This window comes from Taeniopygia guttata, chromosome 9 (genome assembly GCF_048771995.1).
Source record: "Taeniopygia guttata chromosome 9, bTaeGut7.mat, whole genome shotgun sequence".
NCBI lineage: Eukaryota > Metazoa > Chordata > Aves > Passeriformes > Estrildidae > Taeniopygia > Taeniopygia guttata.
In genome coordinates this window covers 25949569-25965458 of record NC_133034.1, presented here as the reverse complement: position 1 = coordinate 25965458, position 15890 = coordinate 25949569, and the positions used below count along the sequence as shown (strand labels likewise).

Sequence of the window (15890 nt, the reverse complement as noted above, 5' to 3'; positions counted from 1 at the left end):
AATATGGAAGCAACCACACAAATCACAAGAGCAAGGACTCATGACCTCAGGTCATAACTGTCTAATTAGTTCAGTAATTGATACACAAAACTGATCAAGACAAACCTATCTACAATTCTAAATTACTAGATACATCAAAATGCTAAATTTGAAAGGTATCAGCACTGTTTACATCCTCCTGAAACAACCAAAACTGAGTTGCCTGATATTCCTATCATTTTCCACAGGAAAATATGTAATTTCACCTTTTTGCACAGCCTGGACTTTGCATGACTCAGGAGATGAGTAGTGAAGGAAACACCTTCCCAAAGTACACAGAAAGGAGTGCCTTCCATTGTGATACCACAGTTCCTAGAAACATCCTGCTCTAGAGGACAGGATGATACAATGTTCAAAGACTGGTTCCACCCCAATTACCAGAGCCTCCAAGATGAAGCATTTATTCCAGGACTAGAATTGTGGCTAATGTTTGACAATGGGTCACTCCTCCCAGATAGATGGCGAGAACTGGAAAATATGGGTGGGAATGGAACGGAAGAGCCTCTTTCAGAGCAGCTGAGTGTGCAAGCCACTCAGTTTTTCCCTGGGGAAAATACTTGACTCAATCTAAGTGCTGCTTTCCAGCTCAGCTTGGATGCCACTTGCCTGCTGAAAATAATGTGTAGCTTAACCCCTCACATAAAAGCTGGCAATAGTTTAAAAACTCCGTGTATAAATGAGTATAGTTGAACAGAGGGGTCTGGCTAGACTTCAGTGGCACTGGCCATGTTAGTGAGTGGAGGAAGGGAAAGTGCAGGAGTGTTGTGAACACCTGGCAACAACCTGATGGAAGCATCAGCCTTTGAACCACTTGCTGTGAATCAGGATGGCAGGGTGCTGGATGAAATGCAACTTAAAACTTTTCCTCTTTACTGCAAGCCAGGATTCACAACTGCAAAAAAAGCCATATTCTAGTCAGATAGAGAAGGGGAAGAAATCCAACTAAGATATATATTCCAACTACAGCAAACATTTTCCCTGTGCCTCTTACCAAGCCACTGTAAGTGGGAGCAAAATTGCAGATGTTCTCTACCAAATGGGAATGTCGTGAAAGCCTATTTAATGTATCAGGTGACATATGGAGAATTTTCAGGTTCTGAATCTTTGCCACGGAGTCAATAACTGTCTGTTGGAAGCCATGAAAACTGCTTACAGTGGCCCAACTGATATCCTATTGAATACCACACATAGGCTGTGCTCTCAGGACTTTTTTTCTCTGCCTGCTCTTCAGTTGCATAATAGCTCCCTTCTTGAGATGAAAAGTTAAATTTATGAGCATGTGCCTTTCAAAATGCTATCTTCAGGGGCCATACGTATGTTGCTGTTACAGAGACAGGACCAGAGGCTCCTCTCTCATTCGGGGACCAACCAACAAACCAGTGGCAACACCTTGGACATTGTCTACTCTGTGCAGAGGAACAGCAGGGTCAGACATGTCAACGCCCAGACACGGCTGGCAACGCTGCACTGCCAGCTCCCAGTGCCTGGCAAAGACAGCTGCTCTGCCTGAGCAGTGGGGGCTGCATCAAACAGCATCTGTTGCTCTAGCAAAAACACTAAGGGGAATCATGATGACACATGAAGAACAAAAACAGCACAACTTCCAGAAACTGTCTGGTAAATCATCAGCTGCAGGCTCGTATGCCAACAGCATGGAACACACTGTGATTCATGGGGATCTTCCCGTCCACCAGGAACAACCACTGTCACTGTCCAGGTTGTTCTGCTAGATCTGTGCTTCATACCAAGAACCTCTTGACTTCATGTTGCATTATATGCCAACTTGAGAAGTCACTCAAAAATTTGTCTTAATAAATACCTGAATAAAACCTTTTACAAAGTAAATTAGTGTCATTTCCTCAGAAATGAGTCTGCTCAGCACTGCAGCCACTGGAATTCCTAGGACTGGCCCTCACAAAAAAATCATCCTCTGGTCTTCCTAATATATTAAAGAGTGCACATGATTCGTAGTAGTGACAATAATTTCTTGCCATCCTTTATTGAATAAGCTTAAGTATATGCAATATGAAATATTTTCCTATGAAAGTAGAAAAATATGAGAGTTTTTGTAAAACATGGCATATGCCATAATTTCCAAATACAATCTATGGAATATACTGTAAGTTTTTGATTCATCTTCATCATATAACTTAATATGTGGTGAAGAGGGCTATTGAATATGAGAGCATTTCTTATTCAGTCTTTCCTGCAGTCTTCTATCACGTAGAGCATGAAATCACAAAATAAATATAAAATCAACCTTTTAACCCCAAAACCAGAGAAGAAACGCATGCCCTGAGGCACAGTTCAACTACCTAACATCAATAAATAAGTGTTTCTCATCTTCCTGCAACCCAAGAACTTTCTTGGGTTTGTGGATGTGTATCTTTATTGGTCTAAAATGGCTCATCTTTGTATTAGCTAGTTTCTCTACTGTTTCAATTACAGAACTGTCTCATAACATGTAAAATCTTGGACTATGAATATTTTATTCATATCACCGGACTCATTATGCATTTTTATGTAGGCCCTTGCAAAAGAAGTGTTTTCTAGTATGAAGAAAGATCATGTGTTGTAAAAATGATGATCTAGAACTAAGACAGGTATGTATCCATGACCTGAGCCCAGATTATAGAGTGTGTCAGCACCGTAGTAAAATATTAACAAATTTGGTGGGTTGTCATAGTAAAATGAGAGGCTGTCCTGAACGCAACTTCATTTACAGACGTTCAGAAAATTAACATCACAGCTACAAGGACATATAAAAAAACTGCATAGTGCATTTTTGACTGACTGCAGGAACACTGAGAGGAGCATTCTACAGGCTCAATTCCTATAACAGCACAACAGAAACTGGATTTTGCAAAGTAGACGGAGAAGCTTCTTTTTTATAAATCAGTTCTGAGAACATCTGAGAGATTTTATTTTATCTTCAATTGTGTTTGCAATACCTTTAAAGAAGCATGTGCACAGGAGGCTGTGCCAAGTGCCTGGGAAGTACTCTCATCCCCCTGGCTGTGCTCTGCACCCTTGCTAACATTTTGTTGTTTTTCCCTGGAGGAAAAGTGGTGGAAGACAGAACATACATTACAGATGAAGTTTGGTGCTTTGGAGGGATCTTGGGATCAGGTGTATTGGTAAGTGTCTAAATTCAAACATTTCTACCTTCCCCCCACCCACATGACTTGCATTGTTGAATTTTCTCAGGACTACAAATTCCTCTTTGATAAACAAGTTATGAGCCATCCAAAGGTTTGGCAATAAGTAACTTAACCTAATGATAAGGAAAAAAAAAAACACATCGAATTTTTATATTTAAAAGAAGATGTAAGTTGAATTCATCCCAATTCAAACTATATTTCGATCATTCATAGATGATCTTCCCTGCTTTGGTATTTTTGGGCCTTCAGAATAATGATTGCTGTGGATGCTGTGGTAATCGGAGCTGTGGAAAGAGGTTTGCGGTAAGTGAAAGGAAACATGGCAAAAAAAGTAAAAGCTAAATTGTTACCGATATATGTATTTTCCTCTCACAGTCATTGTACGTCTAGATAGAGGCTGTCTTGAGTGTGGGACAAATAGCCCTGCCATTTGTTTGAGTGCTGGGAAGTAGCAATAGCAGGCTGTAAAAATTGTATTATGTCTCTGATGTTTTACCACAGGTAGCACAACAGTAAAGCCTTATTGGTTTTTGCTATCACAAGATACTCATAGCTACTATCACAATTAAAATTTACTCTTTGTTTTGCAGAGTACAACAGTCCTCTCGTTAGCCATTTTTTTTGGCAGCTTTTAAAATCACACTGGGCAGTTAGACACTACATTCCCAACTCACTGTGGGCCCACAAAATGAGCTGTATCTCATTAGATACAGAGGAAATTTCAGAAAGAAATAGACCTTGGGAGATCACCTAATCCAACCTCCTACTTTAAGCAGTGTGGGTGAGGCTCCACTGAACTTATACCTTACTTTCACACCAGAAAAGTTTCCAAAGAATAGTTTCAGACAGTAGTAAATATCTCAAGCATTTTAATTTAAAAATTAAATCAGAAAAAATATTTCTAGTTGGAAAATATGTCTTTTTTGAAATTAATTCTCTGGATTAAGTAGATCATTACAGTTTTAAAATAAAGGAACGAATTTTCCACTGGGAAAGAAAAAAAAAAAAAGAGAGAAAAACAAATAAGAAAAGATTCATGCCCATGAGGCTGACAAAGAACTTTCCCTAAATTCTCTCTGATGCTGTCTTCATACAATACCAACAAAAGGTTGAACTTTGAGAAGGAGGAAATGGAGCCATCTCTTTGTCCTTAAAATACTGTGTGATCCATTTTCTGCAAGCAGTGAAGAGAAGCTAGTTGAGTTTTGCAGAGCACATACCACCCCACGAGCACCAAGCACTGCAGTGTTGCTGCTGCTCAGCCGGGGTGACCACGGCCAGCGCTGGCTGAGTGGGAGCCAGCCTGCAGGTGTGTGGTGCTGCCTGCAAACCAACCTGCCTTCTCTGCTGACAGCGTATCAGAGTGCAGCTGGTTGGGAATATTAACACAGCCAAGAGTACCAAGTACACTGTACTGCAAGAGTCCTATGGGCCTTATCAGCATATCTGAGAACCAAGTTTGGTATTTTAGCTGAAATCCATTCTTAAAATATCTGCTACAAAAGCAGAATTTTTAAGTTAGCCCTGACAGATATGTCAACATAAAAATGCATGCTAGGACCCAAGACAAGAGTCTTGTGATGTGGTCTGAACAAAAATCACATTGTACTTGATGATATTGGAAGTCATTTCCCATACAAATGATTCTATGACATGAAAGTATTGGGGTTTTTTTCTTCACCTTATCACTTTATTAAAATAAAGGGCACAACCTTCACCTACAAACTGTTATGGCTACAAGCATTTCAGATTTCAAGCAGGCGTTAGTTCTTGCATGATGTACTTACATATTAGTATATATGGAAAATTCTGTAATAGAAAACCAGAAAAATAAAGACATATTTTCCCATCCATTTCAGAGCTTACACTGATAAGTGAGGAGAGCTTACCTGTGAGGAGATAAAATATACGAATATGAAATCTAAAGGGAGACTTGGGAAGAAAGACTATAATTATTTGGTCCACATATAACCAAGATACCAAAGCTAACTTGTAAAGGATACTGAAGATTTTTCTAATGCCTTAAGTGGTCCAAGACTTTGGTCTTGCTTGAAGTCTCCTGAGAAGAACGTCTGGCCACAGGGGAGCAGGAGGCCCCACAGGGGAGCAGTGCCATCTGCTGCCAACCTCTGCCTTCTCCTCCTCATGCACACAGGGCCAATACTGCTAAAGCTTTAAAATACCAATACAAGTATGCATTACACATTTACTATGCAATGAAAACTAATAGACTTCAGCTGTTCAGGTGTTGACTATTTGACTATTAACAGCTGAATGTAGGGAAAGTTTCAGGGAACAGCTGAATTTAGGGAACCAAAATAACATTATTTTTCTCTTCATCAGATGTTTTCTTCTATAATATTTGCTGCCATTGGAGTTCTGGGAGCTGGATACTGCTTTATTTTGTCAGCAGTAGCCCTAAACAAAGGCCCTAAATGTAAAACTGGAGAAAACTGGAGCTACCCTTTCAAGGCTGGGTAAGACAAGGCAATCAGAAAAAAAAGATATACATGTTTTAAGTTTGTGAGATTATTCAAATTCCAAACCCATTGTATAAAAATGGGAATGATACTGTTTGTCTAAATTATACAACGTCTTAGAAGTGCTTGCAGCACACAGCAAGACTTCATAAGGTTCAAGAGCATGGATGTAAGGAATAGCGAGTACAACAAAAACTACTGACTTTCAAAGGGGCCAATAAAGAGAAATGCACAGCCTCTTCCTAGGTTATTCCTGGGATAATAAGCAACATACAGGGATAAATTCTTCCACTTCAATGAATAGCAATGACACACTCAGCTCAGGACACCTCTCAGAGTCCTGAAGGAATTGGCTGATGTAATTGCTAAGCCACTCTCCATATTTGAAAAGTCCTGGCAGTCAGGTGGAGCCCTAGGTATCTGGAAAAGAGGAAACAATACATACATCTTTAAAAACCATCGACCTGTCAGTCTCACATCTGTGCCTGGGAAGATCACAAAGCATTTCCTGCTAGAAGGTCTGATGATGCACATGGAAGACAGGGAAGTGATTTGGGTCAACCAGAATGCTTCACCAAGGGCAAGCTCTGCCTGACCAGCCCAGGGGCCTCCTATGATGGGGCAAGTCCATCAGTGGTAATGGAAGGACTACAGAAGTCATTTAACTGGACACAATCCCCCACAATATCCTGCTCTCTATATTGCAGAGAGATGGATTTGATGGGTGAACTCTTAGATGGAGAAGAAAGTATTTGGATGGTCGCATCCAGAGGGTGGTGGTCAGTGGCTCAGGATCTTTGGACAAGAACAGGATCAGTGACAAGAAGCATCCCTAGGAATCCCTGCTGGGGAATTCCTGCTGTGTTATTTCATATTTTCATTAATGACACAGATGGAGGAGGCTACCAAGATGATCAGAGTGATGGAACACTTCTTCTATGAGGAAAGGCTGTGAGAATTGGGATTCTTCAGCCTAGAGAAGAGAAGCTTCAGGGTGACCTGATTGTGGCTTTCCAGTACCTGATGGGAGCCTACAAAAAAGATGAAGAGGGATTTTTTATAAGAGCATGGAATGACAGGACAAGATAATGGCTTTAAATTAAGAGTAGGTTTAGATCAATTATTAGGAAAAAATTCTTCCCTATGAGGGTGGTGAGGCAGTGGCAGAGGCTGCCCAGAGAAGTTGTGGATGACCCATCCCTGGAAGCGTTTGAGGCCAGGTTGGACAGGACGTGGAACAACCTAGGATGGTGGAAGGGGTCCCTGACCATGGCAGGGGGACTGGAATGAGATGATCTTTTAGGCCCCTTCCAACCCAAACCATTCTATGATTATATTGAAATTTAGTGGTATTCAAATAATTACTACTTATAATATAATATATATAATATTAATAAATATAATCTATTTATTTTTTTTTGGCTGTGGCATTTGGAAACTTCTTGCTCCTTATGCTCTGCAACTCAAACGTAGTCAAAGTCATGTATATTTATCACTTAACCCCTGCTATTCCACTGCTCAGACTGAATTCAAGACAACTTCAACAAACAACAGGGCACAATGAGCTACTGAGGAGAGCAGGTGTGATCAGAGCAGAATGACAAGGGCTGCAGTAAACTCCTCATTACCTCAGAACCTTTAATGCAGTCTGCCTCAGTCAGGAGTGACCTGGTGGCATTTCTTACATAATATACAAAAAAAAAATTTACTTCAGGTTGAAAAGAAAAAAAAAAAAAAAAGAAATAAAACAAGAGGTGTACAGGCAGAGGATTATTTGTTCATGGGCCAGTGAGGGCCAGAAACCAACTCCCTTGGTCTCATTCTGAGTCTTTGGAAATATGCCCTGTTGCAAACATAGTTTTGGTTTCAGTCCAGAAATCACTTGACAACAACACAAACAAGTCAGCACTAAGCATATGCAGATGAAATATAGCCAGTGGTCAAGCAGTTTACAATTAAAATACGAAGGTAAAAATTATGGAAGTTATTATCTTTACTTTAGATGAGGGATCTAGAACAGCAAAAACTGTTATTTTCAGCTCAGTAGGCAAGAGGTGACTTGCACAATTTCATTATTTGTTTTGATAATTCAGTTGTTTTGATTACAATGTACTCCCTTGTTCTCAACTGTACTTTGAGATACTGGATTACATGCCCTGATCACAGTCCCCCACCTACTCCCCCATACAAAAAATGCTGCAATCAAGTAAAAGCAGCAAAAATGCCCTGACGAAACACTGGAACAGATAAAACCCATTTGGCACATGCTTGGCTAAGATATTTTCTTCCCAAAACTCTAAAAATGGTTCAATTGTATCAAACACATACTTGTCTCCAATTGCTCCCTTCTGATGTCTTGTTTTTTCCAAATCACTTCCTTCAACTTATCTAGAAACTAAATTGAAGTCAATTTCTAGATAAGTAGCACCAGTGTGACAATAGAAATTTACTGAAGTGAACAGAACCTCGTCCATGTCACAGCAGTGACAGTCTCTCAGCGGTGAGACACTCCTTGGTGAGTTGATAGTCTTCTTCCTAACTATTTTATTCTCATGTAGGGATTACCTTGCTGACCACACATTGTGGGAAAGGTGTACATCACCTGACAATATTGTCCCGTGGCACCTGACCCTCTTCTCCTTGCTGCTGGTCATGAGTGGGATCCAGGCAGTGCTCTGTGGCATTCAGGCGGTGAACGGCCTCTTTGGAACCATCTGCGGGGACTGCAAATGCTGCGGCTGTTGTGGGGTGAGCAGCTGACGGCTCTCCTTTGTTATTTTGTGTACTGATGGCTTACATACACACCTCTAGCTGACAGTCAGAAAAACTAAACTGGCCTTCCTCCAGCTCCATGATCATGCTTTCTAGCATACTGCCAAAACCATACACTATTGCCATTAGGAAATAATACAAGTCTTCGAAAAGCACAGCAATAGCAGCCAGGAAATTACCTCCATGTTTTTATTCTTTCAGGGAGATGGAACTGTCTAACAAATAGGAATATTGCAGACAACTCTCCTCATCCTGGGAGAATCCCTTCTGCAGCCGCTCCACAAAGCAGCCCTCAGATACACTGGCTCCAGCTAAGAAGATGAGAAAGGAGGGCTCCTCCTCCCACAAGTGTTATGAAGCCCTGACTCCCTTTCCAGCTTCTTTAAATCCCTCATCATGGAATAAAATAAGTGAAATACAACTCCCACATTCATATTTATTTTTGTAAAACAGCTTCCATTTAGAAAGAGGGTATTCTCAGGCAAAATACAAATTTAGGTTACAATTTTTATTCAGGTCAGTTAGGTAGCTTGTAAATCCTCAAAGCTTCCTACCTATATATGAGCACAAATGCTGTTTATTGATTTTTTGGTAGAAGTTCAATTTAGCTGTATTTGGCACAGTGCTATAAAAGAAAGAGGAAAGACAATAGAGAGCTAGCTCAAAGGCAAAAATACCTTTTAGAATGAACTTTTTAAACTTTAAAAGAAAAAACTACTTCCTTAAGGAATCAAGGAGAATATAGGAGGGATTGGAGACATTTGAGGGATTCAAATAAACTAATATGCTTCTTTAAAAAAAATTCTGAATCAAATTTTCACAAACCAGCTTGCCAGGATGGATGTCTCAACGCTTCTCAATGTTAGCCATATCTGTTCCCTAAAATTTTCCTCCTGAAATAATGATTCCATGGCCTGTGCTTTCAGAAAATGTATTTAATGTACTGTGTATTTACACTAGGAGATATCTGAAGAATCTAAAAGTACTTGAAAGCATTCAAAGCTCTTGAGCAATATGCAGAAATGTTAAACAGTTTGATATAGGCACTGAGAATTATGTTGTACAAATTGATAAATTGCAAAAAAAAAAAAACCTCTTCAGAGGCAGCTGTCTGTCCCACCTGTTCTGCTGCATTGCCCAGGAACTTGAGAGCAACCTTTATTTCAACACACACTGTGCAATCATCTCCCATCTATTCTTTCATCTATGGTGAGCAGCTGTCCTGCACCTCATCTCACATTTGTCCTGTTTGATTCTTATGAAACCTTTGGGAACAAGGAATGTTTCTCATCAGTGCTCAATAAAGTGATGGGTAGCTGCATAGCATACAGCTTTGATATATCAAAGAACAGAGTACATAAATCTTTGTGGGAGATGGGATAAGAAACAACAGGCAGCAAGCTATGACACCTAAAACCACAAGCAATGAGCTACTGCTTCTAAGAGACACCCAGCTACCTGATGGCTTTCTAACATAATATATATAACTAATCTAGAATATTAGTTAAATATATTATAAATATTAGTTATATAGTTATATTATAATATATCAGCTAATATATAACTGATACTGACACAAGGCATGCACATTTTGTCTTATGATCCAGTCTGCATTCACACCTTGGCCTTCAGGTGTATTGAAAAGGGGTAAATGAGCCAGAACCAGCTGCCCAGCTGAACTCACACTTCAGAGTGCCTACAACGATGTTCCAAAATCTATTCAGTTAAAGCTAACACCTGAGGCTCTCACCTAGCACTTAATTTCAAGTGAATCACACATCTGCAGTATCAATTCTGTAGTAACTGGATATTGTTCTGTGTTTTTACTCAGCAAAGCATACAGTAAAATGAAGGAGAGGGATTAATCCTAGAACCTCATAACAGACAATTATGTAAAAAGCCAGTGTTAATTCTTGAAAAGAAGGTACAGATAAAGAGAGCAGTGCTAGGAAGGGACAGAAAGATGATGGTAAGAAAGAAGCCACAAACAGGGATAACTGAAAGTGTTAACAGACCTCTGGAACCCTGACCAACTTAAAGACCACACTGTGCTACAGTGTGTACAAATATGAACATACACTAATACAGAAGTAGAAATAATAGTAGCCAAAAGAAAGAATATTAGTTTTCCTTGTAAAATCTCAGAAATACCCATGCTGGCTGAAGCTTCATTAGTCACCCATTAAAATTGTCTGCTGGGTGAGCAGGGTGCTGAGAGCATGGTAACTTCAACATTGCATGGCACTGTTTTAGCTGAGAGCTATCATAAAAGGATACATACTGGCTATCTAACAACTCAGATTACAACATGTGGAGTATGAGCATATGATTTTGAGCCCATGCACTTCAGCAGGGCAAAATTGGTTAAGTCCCTGCACAGCTGAACTATATACAGTTAGTTCTCTTTTTTGATTGTCTTCAATAAATAGACTGCAGATTGATGATACAAATGATACATTAACCACAGGACAGTGTCACCTTTTGAGGAATGATGAATCAACTGGAGACTTTGCAAAAGGTTCATCTCTAAAGAAGGGAAGTAACATACACAATGTTGAAAAAATATTTGTTCAGCCCAGAACAAGGGATGTTTTCTCACATCATTCCAGGTTTGAATGTTCATCACCTGTCTCCAGTTCAACTTTAGCTCCCTCTTCATGGATTGTACATCACTCATAGTATAACCAGCTGCAAGGCAAACAATGTCAAACCCTGGAGCCATTCCAACTGTCAGAGAGTGGGAAGGTTGGCTTCTACCATTACACTGACATCAGTGGGGTCTTTGCCCCCATATTCTAATTCAAATGTATATTGAATTGAATATACATATTGACTATGTATAGACATATATGAATAATTGACTATGCAATATAAAATTGAATATTTTAATTCAAAATATATGCCTTTTTCACAAAATAATACATCCTCACCTTTAGTCTAAGCAGTTTTTTACAGTTCCCTGGGAAGCCCGTACTAAAATCCTCAAACCCACCACATCCCCTAAAGAAATTATTTTAAAAAAACAATATACATCCAAAATCTTTCAAGTTCATTTATATTTTTTCATGTAAAAGATCAAAGAAATAATTAAAAAAAAAAACCCAAAACAGAATCAAACCCAGGATATAACAGTTTGATCTGATTGCCTCTAATACAATCTATTACAAGGTACTAAAAATTAAAAATAAATGCTCACACAAGTCATATAAAAAATTAAAAAAAGTAAATAAAACAGATAAAGAACTAACATGTACATGGATGTATGTATTAGGAAACAAGTTTATTTGGACAACCACCCACATCTTTCTGTAACTAAAATAGAGATTTAAATCCTTCCCTTCCCCCAAACAGTATTTGTTGACAAAAAGTCAAACCCAATCCCTCCCCAGATTACATTCTAACAGTATTACCAGAATACAAACTGTAATTAACCATGTCCCATTACTTCTGTATCATCAAGACTTACATATGCCCCCTCAGGGATAGTCACAGCAAAATTGTCCAGCTGGCACATTGGTTGTATTTATACTACAAATAGACAGTGTACAATTTAGTGCAGTAAATGCTCAAAACCTGAAATAGTACAGTGAAACATTGTCAACAATAAATTTATTTTCATATTACATATGCTTTGAATACTGAAAAGTTCTGCCATAAGTCTGTTTAAAGCCAGAAACTTTTTTTAAAGGTAACTTTGAAAAATAGATTTTATTGTCATTGCACTTCATTGGATACATTATCTCTGTAACAAAAATTAAAAGCTGACAGTGTAAAGAATCACTTTTAATTCAACCAAGATTTGTTTCATGACTGAATAAAGATCTAACCTATGATTCTGGCAGCTGTTTCAGCCTGAAGTGCTACTTCACACAGTACCTTCCTGTTTCAGAGCTGCTGCTGGTTTACTATGGAAGTAACACAGAAACACAGTTTATGATTGCTTTATCCTTTTAAGGTCTTTGCACCAAGACACTCAACCACCAGAAACACAAATAAAAAAGGAATTGAGCTTGCAGCTTCACAATTCTGATAAATACCTGCTGTGATTTCACTAGAAAGTTGCATTAGTTTTACCCACACCAAGAACAGCCTTTGGCTGACAACAATGCACGTGGCTGGGCAGGAATCAGCACCAGCTCTCTCACAGAGCTGCAAGCCAACCTGTCCAGAATATCTTCTGCTATGACAAACGTACGTGTTCAATGCGGCAGAGTTGGTAGCCAATGTACAAACTGCATTCTCTAAACACAACCTGTGGATAGGCACTCCCACCTGGATCACACCAGCACCCAGGTCCGCAGCTGCTGTGGCTCATTCCAGCACCAATGTCTGTCAGCTCCTTATGCCAAATGAGCAGTGCTGGTGACATGGCCTTGAAAGTTGGCCAGAAAATCTCCAATTCTTTACCAACATCAGTCATGGTACTAAAGGACAAAGCCTTAGGACCATCTGTTTTTCATTTAGGCTGACAACCTGAAGAAATTCTTAAAAGAAAGAGATTAAAACTAATTATAGTAATATTGGTCAGCCCTGCCTGGTCCCCTGTTTATTGAAAAGAAGTTTATGCCATCTGAACAGTTAGCAAAACTAGCAAGAATAAAAAAAATACCCAGCTAATAACCCCTCAAAAGAATAAAAGAAACACAATGCCCATTCAGCAATTAAATTCTATGCAGACACAACTCTGCTGTTACATCTCTTTTTCTATTAATAAAAAAAAAAAACCAAAAACATTTTTAGAAAGCTACTTTTTACTATGTCATCAAGCATCACAACTGTAGGTCTTTGCATAATATCTCTTTTTTCAAAATTTCAGTGTGTGTGCTTTTTATTTTCCATCCTGTGACACCATGTACACTTAGAAGTTCATCACAGACATGGTAATTTACTTTACTGAGTGCTTCTCTTCTGTTTTTCATTGAACACCGGAGATTCATTTGCTATGTATCCCTGTCTGCAGCCATCCTTCCCAGCAAGGATCGACATTTATTACCTCATCATTCGTTTTCCAAATCTACTCTGTATTCCCACCACTTCATCGCTGACCTTTTCACCTACCTTCACCCAACCAGATGGAAAAAAAGTCTTTAAGGGTCAATATTCCGATGCATCAGTAAGGTCTTGCTAAGTGTTATCAGACCTGGCAAACACACATTTACACTTAGTGCTACATCTCTTCTTCTCTTTACACAGCCTGGATTAAGCTTAGAGAAAAGTTATAATGCCTTTCATAAAATTACCTATTCTTCAATAAAAAATGCTTAAATCCATTAATTATAAATAAGATAATTTCAAAACATTTAAGAATATTCAGGACTTCATTTGCACTTCAGGGGAACTGCAGGCTTAATGTTATTGATGTCTTCTCAGTCCCAAACCTCTGATAAGGAAGTTTTGTAGGATATATAACAGATAAAAACACACAGCACATGCCTCGTGTCCTGTGCACCAGTTATGGTAAGCGAAAGACATAAAGACTAAGCAGCTTTACCAGGTGAGTCCCAATGCTGCTTTAGCAGTGCCCTGATAAAGTTCCTGGTTCTTTTTCATGTATAGAACTACATGTAGTTTTACATTGTCAGTTAAAAACATCACTGAAAACAGTATGAGGAAGGTTTTTCTCCCTCTATGTATGACATTAACATGTTGTGCCACATTTTCCAGAACTGATTTTAAAAGAATATTTTTGCACTTAAGATAATTGCCATAGATTTTATATATATAAAAAATTGCTTGTTCATGTGTTAAGTTACAAAACTGTAGTGCTTAATATAATAAACTAAAAAAAAAAATCTAAGAAGTTTTTAAAAATGCTTTTTTATAATACATTTCTTTGTTTCTAAAAGGCAACAGTCAGTACCAGCCTGGTTTATTTTGTAACAATACTGTAGTGTAAAAATGTTGCTAAATAATTCTGGTACTTTGAGACTAGAAGTAATTATTTTCTGAAAACTATACAGTAATTTACTGAAAAAAATAAACTGCTATAGTATTGTTTGTGCCTTCACAAATATATAATGGGAATTATAATGCTTGATATGGATCATATTTGAACTGTATTCTATACAGAACAGTTAGTCACTAAGAACTAAAAAAGCTTTTTAAGGCTTAAGTAAGTTGGTTTAAAAAAAGCTTCTGATACTATTGTCATAAACATAATAATAAAACTACTCTCATGGCCTGATGCTTTGCACTTTTTTTCAACCAAGTGACCTAGGAGTTAGCTTTTCTGATTCACAAAGGGTCTCTGATGTCAATCAGTACCCACGACATCAGTCAGAGATATGCAAAAACATCAGCCACTTTCTGTCCTAAAAGTGAAGCGTTTCTGCCTGGCTTGAAAACGTAAAAAAGTACACAGATGTGTAAAGTGGTATGGGTTTTTTTTGAAGAAATATATATCCGTGTATGTATTTTATATATATATATAAAAAAAATGTATTTCATACTTAAATTAGTATCAATCAAATTCAGATAGATATTGAACTGACCATAAAGATGATGTAACAAAAGTCAATAAGGCAGTATGTTGTATCTCTTGAGGATATTCAGATATTCTATGCCTACCTCAAGAGGAAAAAGAAATCTGAATTGCACTGTAGGCCCAACAAGCATTGCTTGATTACAGCCAGGTAAGGAAGGGCTCATTTTTGTTAAGCACTGACTCCACGTCGTTGAGAATAGGGATCAAGTCTTCCGACTCTAGAGTCCCAAGATCAACGTTTGTCCCTGGAAGACAGTCGAGGAAATCAGGGAAACGTGTTTGTTGTGGATTTATGTTCATTGTTGTCTGCGCTATAGTTTCTCCTAGGAAAAGTAAAGAAGAACTTTTGAAGTACCAAAGTCTTATTGTGGGTAATTTAAAACAACAGAATTGACATAAAAATTTATTCCCCCTTTCCCACAGGCACTTGTGAGCACTCCTACTCAACACAAATGTTATCTCAAAACTGCATTTAGGTACAGGGTACATATTCTCCTAAGAATACATTTCACATCCTTGCTTTGATCTCAAAAGCACAAAAGATCCTTTCCAGCAGTGCTCAAAGCATCCAGCTCTGGTCTTCCACTTGGGAAGCATGACAATTTCAAGTTTGTTTCCTGGTGTGCCCAGAAAGCAGCAAAGGACCCTCATGTACACCTCCATCCTGATCCCTGTACCAGGGGCAATGCTGTCTGTAGGAAATAACTGAAAAAAGTGCTTTACAGCAATTTCCTTCTGTAATATTACTCTTTTCCCCCCCCCCATAAATTAATAAGAACAAGCATGAAAACCTTTGATAGATAAATCTTTCATTCTCTGCATAATACTGAATTTCTAATGACTTGAAAAGGAAGTTTAGGTGAGGAAGTGCTGAGAATATCACTCTCTGAAAAAACCCCTTGATTTTCTAGCAAATTATTTCAGTATTTTAAACATCATGAGGACACTAACGTA

The 15890-nt window shown here is 38.5% G+C and overlaps 2 protein-coding genes across 3 annotated transcripts in view; one reads left to right on the top strand and one right to left on the bottom strand.

Moving 5' to 3' along the window:
- Window positions 1-2754: 2754 nt before the first annotated feature.
- TM4SF4 (transmembrane 4 L six family member 4) lies at window positions 2755-8873 on the top strand. Its single transcript, XM_002188165.4, has 5 exons — window positions 2755-3176; window positions 3414-3503; window positions 5544-5677; window positions 8239-8428; window positions 8654-8873. The coding sequence occupies exons 1-5, from the start codon at window positions 3003-3005 to the stop codon at window positions 8669-8671; spliced, it is 606 nt and encodes a 201-aa protein (XP_002188201.2). The 5' UTR covers window positions 2755-3002; the 3' UTR covers window positions 8672-8873.
- Window positions 8874-11490: 2617 nt separating this feature from the next.
- WWTR1 (WW domain containing transcription regulator 1) overlaps window positions 11491-15890 on the bottom strand; it is a 46001-nt gene continuing 41601 nt past the window's right edge. Inside the window, exon 6 of one of the 2 annotated variants that reach the window (XM_030280078.4) lies at window positions 11491-15181. In XM_030280078.4, the coding sequence (XP_030135938.1) occupies window positions 15075-15181 (107 nt within the window). In that variant the 3' untranslated portion in view covers window positions 11491-15074. Of the gene's footprint in view, window positions 15260-15890 lie in introns of both variants that reach the window. The other variant, XM_030280077.4, reaches the window with a different exon arrangement.

Excerpts from the sequence above, each read along its gene's own strand:
- TM4SF4 (XM_002188165.4), top strand. The coding sequence starts at position 3,003 with ATGTGCACAGGAGGCTGTGCCAAGTGCCTGGGAAGTACTCTCATCCCC. Across the intron at positions 3,177-3,413 it reads TCTTGGGATCAGGTGTATTG|ATGATCTTCCCTGCTTTGGT; the intron begins GTAAGTGTCTAA and ends GATCATTCATAG. Across the intron at positions 5,678-8,238 it reads AGCTACCCTTTCAAGGCTGG|GGATTACCTTGCTGACCACA; the intron begins GTAAGACAAGGC and ends ATTCTCATGTAG.